Below are 17119 nucleotides of genomic sequence, written 5' to 3'. Positions count from 1 at the left end.
TGGAATCACTTCCAACAACTGTGTTAAGTATGATTCAAATCGGTACATAACCTGATATAGCTACCATATAAACCGATCTGGGATCTTGACTTTTTGAGCCTCTAGAGGGCGCAATTCTCATACGATTTGGCAGAATACTTGTACAACGGCTTTTCTTATGACCCTCAACATACATGTGCAATATGGTCTGAATCGATATATAGCTTGATACAGCTCCCATATAAACCTATCTCCCGATTTTGCTTCTTGAGCCCCTACAAGTCGCAATTCTTATCCGAATGAGCTGAAATATTACACTATGACCTCTACAATGTTCAGCATTCTTTTATGGTCCGAATCGGACTATAACTTGATATAGCTCCAATAGCATAACAGTTCTTATTCGATATTCTTTGTTTGCCTAAAACTAGATACCGCGACAAATGCGATCCATGGTGGAGGGTTTATAAGATTCGGCCCGGCCGAACTTAGCACGCTCTTACTCGTTTTATATAATACGATGAAAATGAAAAGCGCCAAAAACAACGAACGCGAACTGTCCCCAACACAGAGACATTTGTACCAGTTTTTTCACCGGTTTATTCTGCGAAAAGCAGCCACGCTATGGACTCAAATGACTGATGATATGACCGGTAATTTATGTTTATAGGGGTGATTTTACCCTCAAACTTCCTGCAGGATCTCTTTTATCATTTATACAGATACATAAAGGGTGATTTTTTTGAGGTTAGGATTTTCATGCATTAGTATTTGACAGATCACGTGGGATTTCAGACATGGTGTCAAAGAGAAAGATGCTCAGTATGCTTTGACATTTCATCATGAATAGACTTACTAACGAGCAACGCTTGCAAATCATTGAATTTTATTACCAAAATCAGTGTTCGGTTCGAAATGTGTTCATTCACCGTAACGTTGCGTCCAACAGCATCTTTGAAAAAATACGGTCCAATGATTCCACCAGCGTACAAACCACACCAAACAGTGCATTTTTCGGGATGCATGGGCAGTTCTTGAACGGCTTCTGGTTGCTCTTCACTCCATGTCTGAAATCCCACGTGATCTGTCAAATACTAATGCATGAAAATCCTAACCTCAAAAAAATCACCCTTTACATTTCAATGTTAACGATTTGTTGCCCTATCGTTAACCCAACATATAGAACTGTACAGTAGCGGTGTAGGCTATACAGACATCCCAACAAGTTAAGATGAAATATGATCCGAGCTCAGAATATTGTTGTACACAGAATTTTTCAAGCTAGTGTATCTGTTGTGGAAAAGCTTATCAACAAATGAAATATTTAATAATTATGCCCTACACCACTACTTGTGGTACAGGCTATTATAACTTACTGACTTTGTTTTTAATATCCAAAAAGAGAAAAGATGAAGCCATTGATAAGTCTCACGCTGGACTAAGAAACAGTCTCAGGTTTGATTGAGCCATATAAGTCTGTGTGTCCATGTTGAATAATGTGCAAAGTTAATTTTTGTTCGAATAAATTTTATGATATTTGGAACAAGTGTCTTTCTCGGTCTAGGGACGGAAGCCTTTTGAAATTGGATGAAATCAATTCGGAGTTAGATAGAACACCCATTATAGGTCCGCTGGATTTTTATAATTTTGCTATCTTCACTTTCTTGAGACTATTGTCAAACTTAGCCACGTTACATTTATAATGAGGATGTAGTGTATTATAATGTCGTTACCTTTCAACTTTTACTTTCCCTTACTTGTTCTCCTATCTGATGCTTCTATTTCTTATAAATACCCATGTCACATATCATTATGAATTCAGAAACATTTGTCCTACGTAGCGTGAAACTTAACCAAATGGATTTGAAAATTATTTTGTTTATAAGTGCAGTGTATGGTTTTATCACACCATCAACATCGGCAGTATGTCGAGTCAATATCCCAATGGATCCAGAAGCAAGGCCGATTGTGCTGAAAAAATTTGGAAGTCACATGCTCAGGATAATGGATGAAGTGCAGAGTGTCGTATTGAATAATAACGAGGAAGTAACTGCATTTTGTCGAAGAAAATTTGAAAAGTTAGTTAAAAAAATATTTTGCAATGTATAATAAAAAAAGAGTGAACGCTGAACTTCCGATATTGAGATAACATTGAATTACAAGTTCGGTTTGGTTTTATCTGAAAAGTGAATACAATTTTAAACAGCAGTGACACACCCTAAGTGGTGAAAATCGCACTATCTTCTCATCATTGTTCCTTAATGAAATGTTCATGGGAAATTTTGGATTTGCATTGTACCATGGCCAGTGAAAATGGGTCTGGCTGTAAATGGAGATAAGACGAAATGGATGGTTTCAGCTCCCAAAAACAAAAAGCCTTGCACAACCGAGCAGATAAAGAAAATGGAGAAAGTTGGGAACCACAACTTTGAGGCAGTCAGTAACTTTATCTACCTCGGCACCGCCGTAACCGAAACGAATGACACCAGTTTTGAGATTAAGCGAAGAATAATACTGGCAAACAGATGCTACTTTGGACTAAGTAAGCAGTTTAGAAACAAGGCCACCCCTCGACAGACGAAGATTACACTATACAAGACACTGATACGACCCGTGCTGTTATATGGTTCTGAAGCATGGGTACTTGTGAAAACAGATGAGGCAGTGCTTGGAGTATTTGAGAGAAAGATTCTTCGTAAAATATATGGACCAGTTTGCGTTAACGGAGAATATAGGCGACGTATGAACCACGAGCTGTATGATCTGTATGATGACTATAGCATAGTTCTACGCATCAAAATACAACGGCTGCGTTGGCTAGGTCATGTTGTCAGAATGGATGAAAAAGCTCCAGCAAAGAGGTCGTTTGAAGGCAAACACGGTGGTACACGCAAACCGGAAAGACTAAAAGCCCGATGGAAAGACACCTCGAAACTTGGTGTCAGAGATTTTAGAATGAGCGCAGAAGATCGAGGCGCTTGGAACGCTATTCTACGTTCGGCTAGTGGAACAAATAAAAGAGTGCTAAGTTCGGCCGGGCCGAAACTTGGGAACCCACCACCTTTTGCAAAAAATTTATACAAAATTAATTAAGTTGTAGGGCAAAATTTTACTCTACGTACCAAACTTCTGTCAAACCAACAAAAACTAAAGCCTATTTGGACCGTACTTGGTACAGTTGTTGAAAGTCACGACATTACATGCAAAATTTCAGCCAAAGCAGCGGCTTGTAAGGGCTCAAGAAGTCACTTCTGAATATCGGTTTAGATGGGACGTATACCAGTATATAGACCAATTTGGACCTTAATTCGCACAATCAGTGGAAATCATAACAGAACACCGCATGCAAAATTTCAGTCAAATTGGACAAAAATTGCAGCATCCAGTGGCTCAAGAAGTCAAATCGGGGGATCGGTTTATGTGGGAGCTATATCAGGTTCTTGACCGATTTAGAGCGTTCTTGGTTCAAATGTTGGAAGTCATAGCGGAACACTGCGTGCAAAATTTCACCCAAATAGGACAAAAATCGCGGCTTCCAGGGCTCAAGAATTCAAATCGGGAGATCGGTTTATATGGGAGCTATATCTAAATCTGAACCGATTTGGCCCATTTGCAATCCCCAACGACGTGCATCGTTAATAGCTTTACGCGATCGACCTCTATCGTGATATCGACAGACGAACGGACATGGCTAGAGTCGAAAGGATCCAGAATATATAAACTTTATGGGGTCGCAGATCAATATTTCGAGGTATTACAAACGGAATGACTAGATTAATATACCCCCATTCTATGGTGGTGGGTATACAAATTGGGTCCATGTAACTGGGAGACGCCACAACCCCAAGATCCTCCAAAATAAGTTTATTGGACGATTATGACAATATGGGACTCAAATGAAAGGCGTTCCGGAGTAGATTACGAATATGATCAGGAAGAGGCAATAGGCTTTATAGATTACGAATGTGGTCAGGAAGAGGTAATAGGCTTTATAATTTGATGATATCGAAATGGGTCGGACCCTCCCCCGTTACTCCACAAAAACTACCCAAAATCAGAAGTGGACCGATGAGGACGATATAGATATCACAGAAAGTCGTCACATGAAAGGCATTGAGGTGCAGAATACGAATATGGAATTAATATTTGGGTCCTAGTATCCAGAAAGTCGTCCTAACCCCAACAACTCCTCCAAGTAGACAAATTGAACGTTCTTATCAATATAGGTTTATTGGACGATCATGACAAGGGTCAAATGAAAGGCGTTCCGGAGTAGATTACGAGTATGGCCAGGAAGTGGCAATAGGTTTATAATTAGTTGATATCGATATGGGGCGGACCCTCCCCGTTACCCCACAAACATTACCCAAAATCAAAAGTGGACCGATGAGGACAATATGGATATCAAATGAAAGGTATTGAGGAGCAGAATACGAATATGGTATTAAAAATTGCGTCCAAGTATCCAGAAAGTCGTCCTAACCCCACAAACTCCTCCAAGTAGACAAATTGAACGCTCAAATGAAAGATATTTTGGAGTAGATTACGAATCTGGCATACAAAATTGGGTCAAAGTATAGGGGGTCACGACTATATGGGACTCGGTTTGTGTAAGTAGGTCTGGAAGGAAACATAAGCTATTGGGTTGCCCAAAAAGTAATTGCGGATTTTTCATATAGTCGGCGTTGCCAAATTTTTTCACAGCTTGTGACTCTGTAATTGCATTCTTTCTTCTGTCAGTTATCAGCTGTTACTTTTAGCTTGCTTTAGAAAAAAAGTGTAAAAAAGTATATTTGATCAAAGTTCATTCTAAAATGCATTTACTTTCTTTTAAAAAATCCGCAATGACTTTTTGGGCAACCCAATATATAATTTTTCGATATCGGAAGTGGGTTGGAACCTCCCCTTTACCGCAAAAAACACCACCCAAAATCAAAAGTGGACCGATCGAAACAACAACACAGCGGGCCGCCCCAACCCCAAAACTTTCCCAAACAGTCATGTTGGACGTTTATGTCAATATAGAACACAAATAAAAGGTATTCGGGAGAAGATTACGAATATGGCAAAAAATTAAGTCCATGTAATGGAAGGTGTCCACCACACTCAAAAACCACCCAAATGGGCATATTAGTCGATCATGGGCTATCTGGGACTCAAATGAAGCAATTTGGGAGTAGATTAGGAAAATTACATTAAAATTTTTGTTAAGTCTATTTAGGTGGCGTTAAACCAAATAGGTTATTTGACCCATCATGGAAATATGGGACTTAAATGAAAGGTATTTGAGAGTAGAACAGGAATCCAGTTTTGAGATCAAGTGTTTGTGGGTAAGCCCCAAAGCACCTCCTAAACTGAACTTATTCCCCGAACATATCAATATGTGGCTCAAATGAAAGGTTTTTGGGATTAAAGCACGAATTCGATACCAATTTTTAGGGTTAAGTAGCGGAGTGCTATTTCCGGCCCAAAACGCCTTCCAATCCGTACATATTTATCGATCATGGTAATTTTGGGCTTAAATGACATGTACTTGGGAGTGGAGCACGAATTTGACATCCCACACTCGAGAAGCACTCCCCCTCAAACGGATACATAGACCAATCACGACAATATAGGGCAGAAATGAAACAGGACTTTTTTACCGACTATGGTAATATGGGGCTTATATAAAATGAGATTTGAGAGTATAGCACGAAGCTTTTAAATGGCTAAGTGTCTGGGCGGCCACCTCACTCCCAAAATACACCCCAAACCGGACATATTTTTTACCCACTACAATCCAAAGAAGGGCATAAGGGATTTGAACAAAAATTTGCCCATAAACAGTCCGATTCAAGTTTAAGTTCAATGATAAAGTCTTTTAATAAATGTTCATTAGGCTAATTTGCATTTGCAATTCTTTATGAAGGTTTTAAGACATGTATTAATTGCTATAATTTTTAATGTTTTTCCATATTCCAGACCTAGTGAGGCAGTCGGATTGGAGAAATATACCTACAAATGTTCTCTTACTCAACGTTATTACGACTACAGTTATCGTTATGAAGATAAAAGTATTACAATGCAGTGTTCGACGCTTAAATGGAGCCTATATGAATCAACAACACCATTTAAATGGTGTCCAATACAATTTGTGTCGTATGTTGTAGCTGCGCAATCAGGTGACGAGATATTGGGCGGTATTTGCTACAACCTCGAAGAGATGATATTACATTCATTATATGCTGCTGTATTACCCAACTATGTTGAATTTTTGGTAAGTTTGCTTTGAAATTCAAATTCTAATAAGTTGTTGAAGCCTGTCTTTCTGGTGCAGACATCGACTTGAGCCTTTAAAATATATCAACAGAAATATGTTGTATCTTGGATCGTAATTACAAGTTTGAGGAATACAACCTTCACCCTCCTAAACTGATATATATTCCGATCTTAGTAGTGTGGGAATTCTATGAAATCTATTTTACAGTAGAGTATGCATTTGGCATGTGTGTGTCCTGGAACCTTGGGCTGCCTCACTCCCAAAACAGTCATATGTAGGGTTGCCCAAAAAGTAATTGCGGATTTTTTAAAAGAAAGTAAATGCATTTTTAATAAAGCTTAGAATGAACTTTAATCAAATATACTTTTTTTACACTTTTTTTCTAAAGCAAGCTAAAAGTAACAGCTGATAACTGACAGAAGAAAGAATGCAATAATCTGTGAAAAAATTTGTCAACGCCGACTATATGAAAAATCCTCAATTACTTTTTGGGCAACCCAATATGTAGTAATTATGGCAACATTCAATACTCACAAAAAGGAATTGAAGAGTGGGGTACGATATGATGAGGATCGGTTATGTGATGAGGATCGGCTGAACTTTTGCAACCTATTTACACGTCGGTATGACTCCCGCACCCTTTACACTTTTTACAGACGATCAAACGCATTTACTTCTACTAAAGTAGAGTATGCATTTGGCATGTGGGTGATTGGGCCGCCTAGGTTAGGTTTGGTTAGGTTGAAAAGAGGGTGCATATATTAATCTGCCCCAAGCCACATGAACATACACCTAAGCCAGTAATCGGCTGGTTGTGCGCTCTAAAAACTATAAAGTAATCTCTAAAAATTTAGTTAGGAATTCCGTGCTACTTACAAAATCCTTAATTGTTTTCAATACTACTCCCCTAAGTTGGTTCATGTCTGGTATTGTGTCTCCACCTAAGTGCCAGTATCTGTTAGACACGAAAGCCGTAATGGTAATGCCAAAAGGAAATGCTCCAATGTCTCATCATCTTCCCCGCATGCCCTACACATGCGTTTACTTGCCGCACCGATTTTATATAAGTGAGCTCGTAGTCCTATGTGTCTTGTTATGATACCAATAGCTATACTGACCTCCTTATTGCTTCCTTTTAGTCTTCTCACCACCTGGATTTTCGCCGTCCTACCGACCGTTTCGCTATTCCACAATGTTGCGTGAGCATTCATCGTCCACTCCCTTAACTCGAACTGCGTCGTCGCGAAAGGCTTCGGGTTAACCAAGTTTATTGACGGCAGTCCTCTGGTCTTCACCGCCAAATCGTCTGCCCTTTCACTTCCCCTTACTCCGTTGTGGTCCGGCACCCAAACGATGCGGATTTTGGCATCTCCTTCTTTTACTGCTCGTGACCTTACCGTCCTTGTTGTTATTGCCCTTATGGCAATTTTACTGTCGGTAAAGATGTTCACAATTGAGGTCCTCGCGTTAGCACCACACCACCGCCAGCATTTCGTGATCGCCCAGATCTCCGCCTGCGGGATCGTATTATAGTCAGGCAGTCTAAAACAGATCTCAGTCCCTGGGTTCTTAATGTAGACCCTCAGGCCCACCACTCTGTCCTCTAGTTTTGATCCATCCGTGTAACACGATCTTCCAGATGGCAAAACTAGAGTTCCGCCAATTCAAGACTGTGCCGAAGGCAGCAGTGCTTCGCACTCGACTTTAAGCTTCATCTCAGGTATCCGATCGAAAACCTCTCCCCATCCTTCCAGGTTTCCTATCGTCGCTTCAATTTTTAATCCTTTTTGTCTAATTTGGGTAAGTAAAGTACAGGCCAATACATAGTTGTAGCTCCACCATCAACCCGTACTCTGATTTGACTTCCTGAGCTTCGAAAGTACGTTTGAAATTTTGCCTAAATACTTGTTATCAGTGTAGGTCAGTTGAGATTGTTAATGGGCCATATCGGTACATAACTTGATATAGCTGCCATATAAACCGATCTGGTAACTTGCCTTCTTGAGCCACTAGAGGACGCAATTCTCATTCGACTTGGCAAAAATGGTTCAAATCGGTACATAACTTGATCTAGCTGTCATATATACCGTTCTTGGATCTTGATTCATTGAGCCACTAGAGGGTGCAGTTCTCACTCGATTTGGCTAAAAATGCGCATGAGGTGTTTCTAAAAACTGTGTCAAATATGGTTCAAATCGATATATAACTTGATGTAGCTGCAACACAAATCGATCTGGAATATTGACTTCTTATCGAGACGACGAGCCTCTAGATGGCGCAATTCTTATGTGATTTGGCTGAAATTTTGTACAACTACTTCTCCCATGACCTTTAACTTCTCTTATCCGATTTGACTGAAATTATGCACAAAGTATTGTGTTATGACTTCCAACAACTGTGCTAGGTATGGTTCAAATCGGTACATAACCTGATATAGCTGCCATATGAACCGATCTTGGATCTTGACTTCTGGAGCCCCTAGAGGGAGCAATTCTTATCCGATTTGGTTAAAATTTAGCATGTAGTGTTGTGTTATGACTTTCAACAACTGTGCTAGGTATGGTTCAAATCGGTACATAACTTGATATAGCTGCCATATACATCTATGTATCTGGGATCTTGACTTCTTAAGCCTATAGATGGCGCAAATCTTATATGATTTGGAGCAAATTTTGTACAACGACTTCTCCCATGACATTCAACATACGTGTCTAATATGGTCTGAAACCGATTTATAGCCTGATACAGCACCCATATAAACCAATCCCGCGATTATGCTTCTTGAGCCCCTACAAGGCGCAATTCTTATACGAATGGACTGAAATATTACCCAATGACTGTTACTATGCTCTTCAACATTCATTTATGGTCCGAATCGAACTATAACTTGATATAGCTCCAATAGAATAACAGTTCTTATCCATTATTCTTTGTTTGCTTAAAAAGAGATACCGCGCAAAGAGCTCGACAAATGCAATCCTTGGTGGAGGGTATATAAGATTCGGCCCGGCCGAACTTAGCACGCTCTTCTTTCTTTTCAAATTATATAAACTATAATAAATTGTTTTCTTATATATTTTAGTATCCATCAGGCTTGCTCAATTACACCAAGTCAGTCGAAATCAAAGAAGTCAACACAAGTTTTATTCCTTGGAAGTAAGTATTCGTTTTTGGTTCTCCAAGTTTTTTTTTATATATATTAACGGAATCTATTGAAATGCACACTGATAGCCAAATTGATAACTAAAAAGGGCTTAATTCGATGCAATACGGTATTGGGAGTGAAGCAACCCCGTTTGGTATCAAAACAAAACTGCCAATGAATAAGATATAAAACGAAAATTAATGAAGTTATTACCAAACAGGTATTGCTTTTAATACCAAACTATCATTGGCTTTAGTACCAAACCGAGATTGATTTCATGCAATCACAGTTATCACATGAACACTCCCTAATGAATTACAACAGATACCATTGAAGGCCCCCGTAGCGCAGAGGTTAGCATGTCCACCTATGACGCTGAACACCTGGGTACGAATCCTGGTGAGACCATCTGAAACATTTGTCAGCGGTGGTTTTCCCCTCCACATGTAGAAACTTCTCTCCAAAGAGGGGTCGCACTGCGGCACGCCGCCACCCCTCAAAAACGCCATTAGACTCATTATGACTATATGACACTTGGTTGAACCGATTTTCTTAAAATTTCCAGAGATTGTGTACGTTTGCCAGGAAGCAAACATAGGCTATATAATTTTTAGATATCGGGTGGAGGCGGACCCTCCCCCTTACCGCAAAAACGTCACCGACATCCGAAAGTGGTCCGATGGGTACAATAAGGGTATAAAATGAAAGATATAGGAGACCAGAAAACGAATATGGTATTAAAGTTTGGGTCCAAGTACCCAGCGGCCGCCCCCTCAACCCCAAAACTTCTCCAAACAGATATATTCGAAGTTCATGTCAATATGGGACTCAGATGAAAAGTAGTAGGCAGTAGATTACAAATATGGCATAAAAAAATTAGGTCCAAGTAATGGGAGGTCGCCCACCCTCAAATGGGCATATTAGCCGAACTTGGCTTTATGGGACTCAAATGAAAGGTATTAGGGAGTTGATTACGAATATGACATTAAAATTTGCCTTCAAGTCTGACGTATTTGATGCATCCTAAAGATACGTCAAATGGGTTATTTGACCCATTATGACAATATTGGACTCAAATGAAAGGTATTTGAGAGTAGAAAACGAATTTGATATCCAATTTTGGAGCCAAGTGTTGGGGAGTACGTCCTAAAGCGCCCCCTAAACTGAACATCATTTCCGATTATGGCAATATGGAGCTCCAATCAACGGTATTTGGGAGCAAATAACGAATTTGATATCTATTTTCAGTGTAAAGTGCTGGTGGCAGCCCCAGCCCCAAAACACCCTCCAGACATTTCATATTTACTAACCATGGCAATATGGGGTTCACATTAAATGGATTTGCATGGAGTGCAGCACGAATTTGATATCCACTCTCCTAAATAGCACTTTTTATTACCCTAATTTTCAAACCTCCTGATCTCGGAGATTGGTAATGTGGTTCGTTCGAAAATTTTTTTGCACTCTCACAATCAAAACAAAACATGTTTTCTATTGTAGGGGTCGGGTGCCTCGGGGGCCTTCCAAAACCCGCCAAATGGGTATTTAGACCAATCACAACAATATAGAGCTCAAACGAAAGGTGCTTGAGAGAAAAATACGAATTTGATAACCAATTAAAGAGCCATGTGTTTGGGGAACCGTCCCACGCGAAAACACCTTCCCATTATATAAAAGCTCTTGGATGTTTAAATTGATTGATTTTCGGGAAATTGATGCTAATTTTCGGGACAAAGTGCCTGAGGTACATACCACCCTCAAACAGAATTAGGTCATGTAAAATGGGGTCACATAAAATGTATTTGAAAGTAAAGCACGAAGCGTATATTTACATTAAGGTCCAAGTGTCTCTCTAAGCCGGAAATATTTACCAACATAGAACTCAAAAGAAAGGTATTTGGGTGTGGAGTAAAAATTTACCCAGGAACCGAGAAGGGGCACTCTTCTCACACATTAAATGAAAGCTTTTCGATTCAAGTTTCAACTCATTGATAAGGGACTTTTTTTATAGCCAAGTCCGAATGGCATGCCGAAGTGCGATATCTCTTTGGGAAGAATTTTTTACATGATCATGCATGACAAATGTCGCCAGCATTATGAGGAGATCAGCACCGCTTTAAATTTTGTCCGATGTTATCGCCAGGATTTGAACGCAGGCGTTGAACGTTATAGGCGGACATAGGCTACAATAGCAAGAATCCAATACACACATTCAATGCGAAGTGTCCCAACCCTAAAGAGATATTAGAGAGTTAAAGAAGGCGCAAGGGAACGAGCCCGGTTCAGTATATAATATATATATAAGTTCTTGTTCGTCACCATATGCTATGTTTAATCGATTTGGCCATGTCCTTCTGTTTTTCAAGTTCTGATCTTTATTTTTTTTTTTATTACAATTGCAGCATTCTATCGAGTAAATACACCAATCCACAATTTGAGGAGTGGTTGCAGTTTGCCAGCTATCAACACCATTCACTGATCCAAAATATTAAAATGCGTCACGAAGCTTTTGACAAGTTAGGTGGTTTACTAAATATTCCCTGGTGGACTGGTTTACGTTTGGGCAACTGGCATCGTTACGAAATGGCCTTAGAGACACACATTGAATCGGGACCCCACACTTATGACATATTGACTGGCATTTTAAACACTATATCCGTACCCATTCCAAATAATTCCTGCCAGGAAGAACTAAAAATGGTCGAATTAAAAGATCAGAAAAATCGCACTATTCCACTGTATGTTTGGCAATATTTAAAGTCCACTGGCAATATAACCGATTTGGATGAGATAATGATAATTGGAGTGAATACACCATTTCAAGATGTAAGTAAACATTTTGGGATGTTAGTGATTACGATTTAAATGCTATATCTACTCTGAAATTCTTTCATTTAGTTCTACGATGAAAAAGATCTGGTTTTCTGTGAAGATATCTGCCACAAAATTGATTGGTTACAAAAGGTTCATAAAACATTCCGCTACAAAACAATGGGAATTATATTTTGTTGCAGCTACAAGGAAGTCAGAAACACCGAGCATTTACAAGGATTTCCAATGGCCATTACTAATGAAACTGATGTGAATATTCAGCAAGTAGATGTTGGTGAAGACGAATTAATAGCCGAAGAAGAAGAAACTATTACAGAACCGTACGAAATTGATGATGAAGACATTTTTGTTAGTGATCATCATGATGCTCATGGATATACCATGTAATGCTCCTCAACAATTCAAATTTTCACTCAGAATTCTTAACTCATTATTTTAAATATATATTTCATAGTTACAAAACATTTGATGGGTAATTTTTACTACTTTAAGCGTGTATTAATATTCGTTTACTATTCCTTAATACGGAGAGACAATAATGTATTAAAAACAAGTAAAAGCGTGATAAGTTCGGCCGGGCCGAATTTTATATACCCTCCACCATGGATCGCATTTGTCGAGTTCTTTTCCCGGCATCTCTTCTTAGGCAAAAAAGGATATAAGAAAAGAGTTGCTCTGCTATTAAAACGATATCAAGATGTGGTCCGGTTCGGACCACAATTAAATTATATGTTGGAGACCTGTGTAAAATTTCAGCCAATTCGTATGAGAATTGCGCCCATTGGGGCTCAAGAAGTAAAATAGAGAGAACGATTTATATGGGATCTGTATCGGGCTATAGACCGATTCAGACCATAATAAACACGTTTGTTGATGGTCATGAGAGGATCCGTCGTACAAAATTTCAGGCATATCGGATAATAATTGCGACCTCTAGGGGTCAAGAAGTCAAGATCCCAGATCGGTTTATATGGCAGCTATATCAGGTTATGAACCGATTTGAACCTTATTTGACACAGTTGTTGGATATCATAACGAAATACTTCGTGCAAAAATTCATTCAAATTGGATAAGAATTGTGCCCTCTAGAGGCTCAAGAAGTCAAGACCCACGATCGGTTTATATGGCAGCTATATCAGGTTATGAACCGATTTAAACCATACTTGGCACAGTTGTTGGATATCATAATGAAATACTTCGTGCAAAAATTCATTCCAATCGGATAAGAATTGCGCACTCTATAGGCTCAAGAAGTCAAGACCCAAGATCGGTTTATATGGCAGCTATATCAGGTTATGGACCGATTTAAACCATACTTGGCACAGTTGTTGGATATCATAACGAAATACTTCGTGCAAAAATTCATTCCATTCGGATAAGAATTGCGCCCTCTAGAGGCTCAAGAAGTCAAGACCCAAGATCGGTTTATATGGCAGCTATATCAGGTTATGAACCGACTTGTATTTTATTTAACATAGTGGTTGAAAGTAAAAATAAAATACGTCATGCAAAATTTCAGCCAAATCGGATAGGAATTGCGCCCTCTAGAGGCTCAAGAAGTCAAGACCCAAGATCGGTTTATATGGCAGCTATATCAGGTTATGGACCGATTTGAACCATACTTGGCACAGTTGTTGGATATAATAACAAAACACGTCGTGCAAAATTTCATTTAAATCGGATAAGAATTGCGCACTCTAGAGGCTCAAGAAGTCAAGACCCAAGATCGGTTTATATGGCAGCTATATCAGGTTATGGACCGAATTGAACCATACTTGGCACAGTTGTTGGATATAACAACAAAGCACGTCGTGCAAAATTTCATTCTGATCGGATAAGAATTGCGTACGCTAGAGGCTCAAGAAGTCAAGACCCAAGATCGGTTTATATGGCAGCTATATCAGATTATGGACCGATTTGAACTATACTTGGCGCAGTTGTTGGATATCATAACAAAACACGTCGTGCAAAATTTCATTCCAATCGGATAAGAATAGCGCACTCTAAAGGCTCAAGAAGTCAAGACCCAAGATCGGTTTATATGGCAGCTATATCAAAACATGGACCGATATGACCCATTTACAATACCAACCGACCTACACTAATAAGAAGTATTTGTGCAAAATTTCAAGCGGCTAGCTTTACTCCTTAGGAAGTTAGCGTGCTTTCGACAGACAGACGGACGGACGGACGGACATGGCTAGATCGACATAAAATGTCACGACGATCAATAATATATATACTTTATGGGGTCTCAGACGAATATTTCGAGTAGTTAAAAACAGAATGACGAAATTAGTATACCCCCCATCTTATGGTGGAGGGTATAACAAATAATTGTAATTAAAAGTTTTTCATTTTACAAGATTGATTGATTTTATCTATCTTTCCATAGATGGGGGCAAAACAATATTGGTAAGGTTGGTCTTCCTTTGCTTTTTCAATGAACTAAGGTATTGGGATTGAAATATTCTAGTCCTTTAGTACGAAAGAAATGTGAGCACTATACAGACTGAAACTTTGCGCTCCGATTTGTGTGTTGTTCATCGCTATAACGGGAAACTTGGGTGAAAGTTACCGGGAGCGTTCACAGGTTTGTATTTACGCGGAGTAGCTGCAAATGCGATTTCAAGAGCAGAGTCTTAGTGGCACTGACTCTTACCTAAATACAGAGTGCCATATATACTCGAAAAGCCAAGACGAGTTATTGGTGCCTTCAACTAATCAATGGGCAACATCAGAGTCCGTTCCTAAGTTAGGGGCGACTGGAAGCCATTATCGTATCTTGAAGCAAGCGGCTTGCGACATCGAGAAATACATGTGCGATCCCACATAATCCGTGCGGTTGGGGCGCTGGACCGGTAATTCGCACCCGGAAAACTATAAACAAGAAACAATAGATTTCAAGATCAGAGTCTTAGTGGCACTGACTCTTACCTAAATAATGAGTGCCATTTTAATGAGTCCCATATATACTCGAAATGCCAAGACGAGTTATTGGTGCCTTCAACTAATCAATGGCCAACATCAGAGTCCGTTCCTAAGTTAGGGGCGACTAGAAGCCATTATCGTATCTTGAAGCAAGCGGCTTGCGACATCGAGAAATACATGTGCGATCCCACATAATCCGTGAGGTTAGGGCTCTGGACCGGTAATTCGCACCCGGAAAACTATAAACAAGAAACAATAGCGAAGAAAAACAGTAAAAACGGACTCCCCTAACGTTGACGACCAACGCAGATGAAAACAAGTAAAAGTGTGCTAAGTTCGGACGGGCCGAATCTCATATGCCTTTCGCCATGGATCGCATTTTTCAAAATCTTTGCCCGGTATCTTTTTTAAGGCAAACAAAGGATAATGGATACGAATCGATATGCTATTGGAGCTATATCAAGTTGTGGTCCGATTCGGACCATAATTGAGAATGTTGGAGATCATAGTAGAAATCGTTGTGTAAAATTTCAGCCACTTCGGATTTCTTCCGTTAGGGGCACAAGAAACGGGAGATCGGTTTATACGGGAGCTGTATTAGGTTATAGACCAATTCAGACCATATTTGCCAAGTATATTGAAGGTACCAGTCGCTGTAAAAAATTTCCGCCAAATCAGAAAAGAAGTGCGCCCTCTAGAGGGAATTAAGAATTGTTATCATGAGCTCGGTTTATATGGAAGCTATATCGGGTTATGAACCGATTTAGACCATACTTGGCATATTTGTTGCGAGAGAAAACAAAACACTTCTCAAAATTTCAGCCAAATCGGATAAGAATTGCGCCCTCTAGAGGCTCATGAAGTCAAGATCCCAGATTGGTTAACATGGCAGGTATATCAGATTATGAACCGATTTCAACCAGACTAAGCGCAGTTGTTGGAAGTCATAGCGAAACACTTCAAAAAAAATTATGAACCGATTCAAATCACATTTAGCTCAGTTGTAAGAAGACATAACAAAACACCTCAAGCAAAATCTAATAAGAATTGCGCCCTCTATTGGTTCACGAAGTGAAAATCCAAGATCGGTTTATATGGCAACTATATCAAAACATGAACCGATAAGGCCTATTTACAATCCCAGCCGACCTATTCTTATGAAATGTATTTGTGCAAAATTTCAAGTGAATAGTTTTACTCCTTTGAAAGTTATCGTGCTTTCGAACGACAAACGGACGGACATGGGTAGATCGACTTGAAACGCCATGACAATCACAAGAATATACATATTTAGTTTATGCGGTCTTACACGAATATTTCGTGATGACGGAATGATGAAATAAGTATTCCCCCATCGTATGGTGGAGGGTACTAAAAGGACCATGCTCTGCGGATCTGCTGCTGGAATGTCCGGACTTTTTATAGAGAAGCTGCAATACGCACTAGCGGTTGTATTGGTACAAGGTACCAGGTACAAGGTAGATATTTTTATACCCACCATAGGGGTATACTAGTCATTCCGTTTGTAACACCTCGAAATATTCGCCTAAGAACCCATAAAGAATATATATATATATATATATATATATATATATATATATATATATATATATATATATATATATATATATATATATATATATATATTCATGATCGTCTCGACCTTCTGCCTTGTCCGTCCGTCTATCGAAATCACGATAGCGGTCGAGGCTAGCCGCTTGAAATTTTGCACGGATACTAAGTATTGATATAGGTCGTTGTGGATTGTAAATGGGCTATATCGGTTCAGATTTGATATAGCTCCCATATAAACCGTCTTCTGATTTGACTTCTTGAGCCTCTGGAAGCCGCAATTATTGTCCGATTTGGCTGAAATTTTACATGTAGTGTTCTCCTATGACTTCCAACAACTGTAATAAATACAGTCCGAATCGGTTTATTAGTTGATATAGCTCCCATATAAATCGATT

The 17119-nt window shown here is 39.3% G+C and overlaps 1 protein-coding gene across 1 annotated transcript; it reads left to right on the top strand.

Moving 5' to 3' along the window:
- Positions 1–1804: 1804 nt before the first annotated feature.
- On the top strand, positions 1805–12682 carry LOC106081671 (uncharacterized). The gene is made up of 5 exons (XM_013243816.2): positions 1805–2057; positions 5944–6238; positions 9324–9397; positions 11789–12212; positions 12285–12682. Exons 1-5 carry the CDS (start codon positions 1837–1839, stop codon positions 12603–12605), a joined length of 1335 nt encoding a protein of 444 aa, XP_013099270.2. The 5' UTR covers positions 1805–1836; the 3' UTR covers positions 12606–12682.
- The last annotated feature ends 4437 nt before the right edge of the window (positions 12683–17119 follow it).

The sequence above is a fragment of the Stomoxys calcitrans genome, chromosome 3 (genome assembly GCF_963082655.1).
Source record: "Stomoxys calcitrans chromosome 3, idStoCalc2.1, whole genome shotgun sequence".
Lineage (NCBI taxonomy): Eukaryota > Metazoa > Arthropoda > Insecta > Diptera > Muscidae > Stomoxys > Stomoxys calcitrans.
This window is presented reverse-complemented; position numbering and strand designations above follow the sequence as displayed.

Excerpts from the sequence above, each read along its gene's own strand:
- LOC106081671 (XM_013243816.2), top strand. The coding sequence starts at position 1,837 with ATGGATTTGAAAATTATTTTGTTTATAAGTGCAGTGTATGGTTTTATC. Across the intron at positions 6,239-9,323 it reads CCAACTATGTTGAATTTTTG|TATCCATCAGGCTTGCTCAA; the intron begins GTAAGTTTGCTT and ends TATATATTTTAG. Across the intron at positions 9,398-11,788 it reads ACAAGTTTTATTCCTTGGAA|CATTCTATCGAGTAAATACA; the intron begins GTAAGTATTCGT and ends TTACAATTGCAG.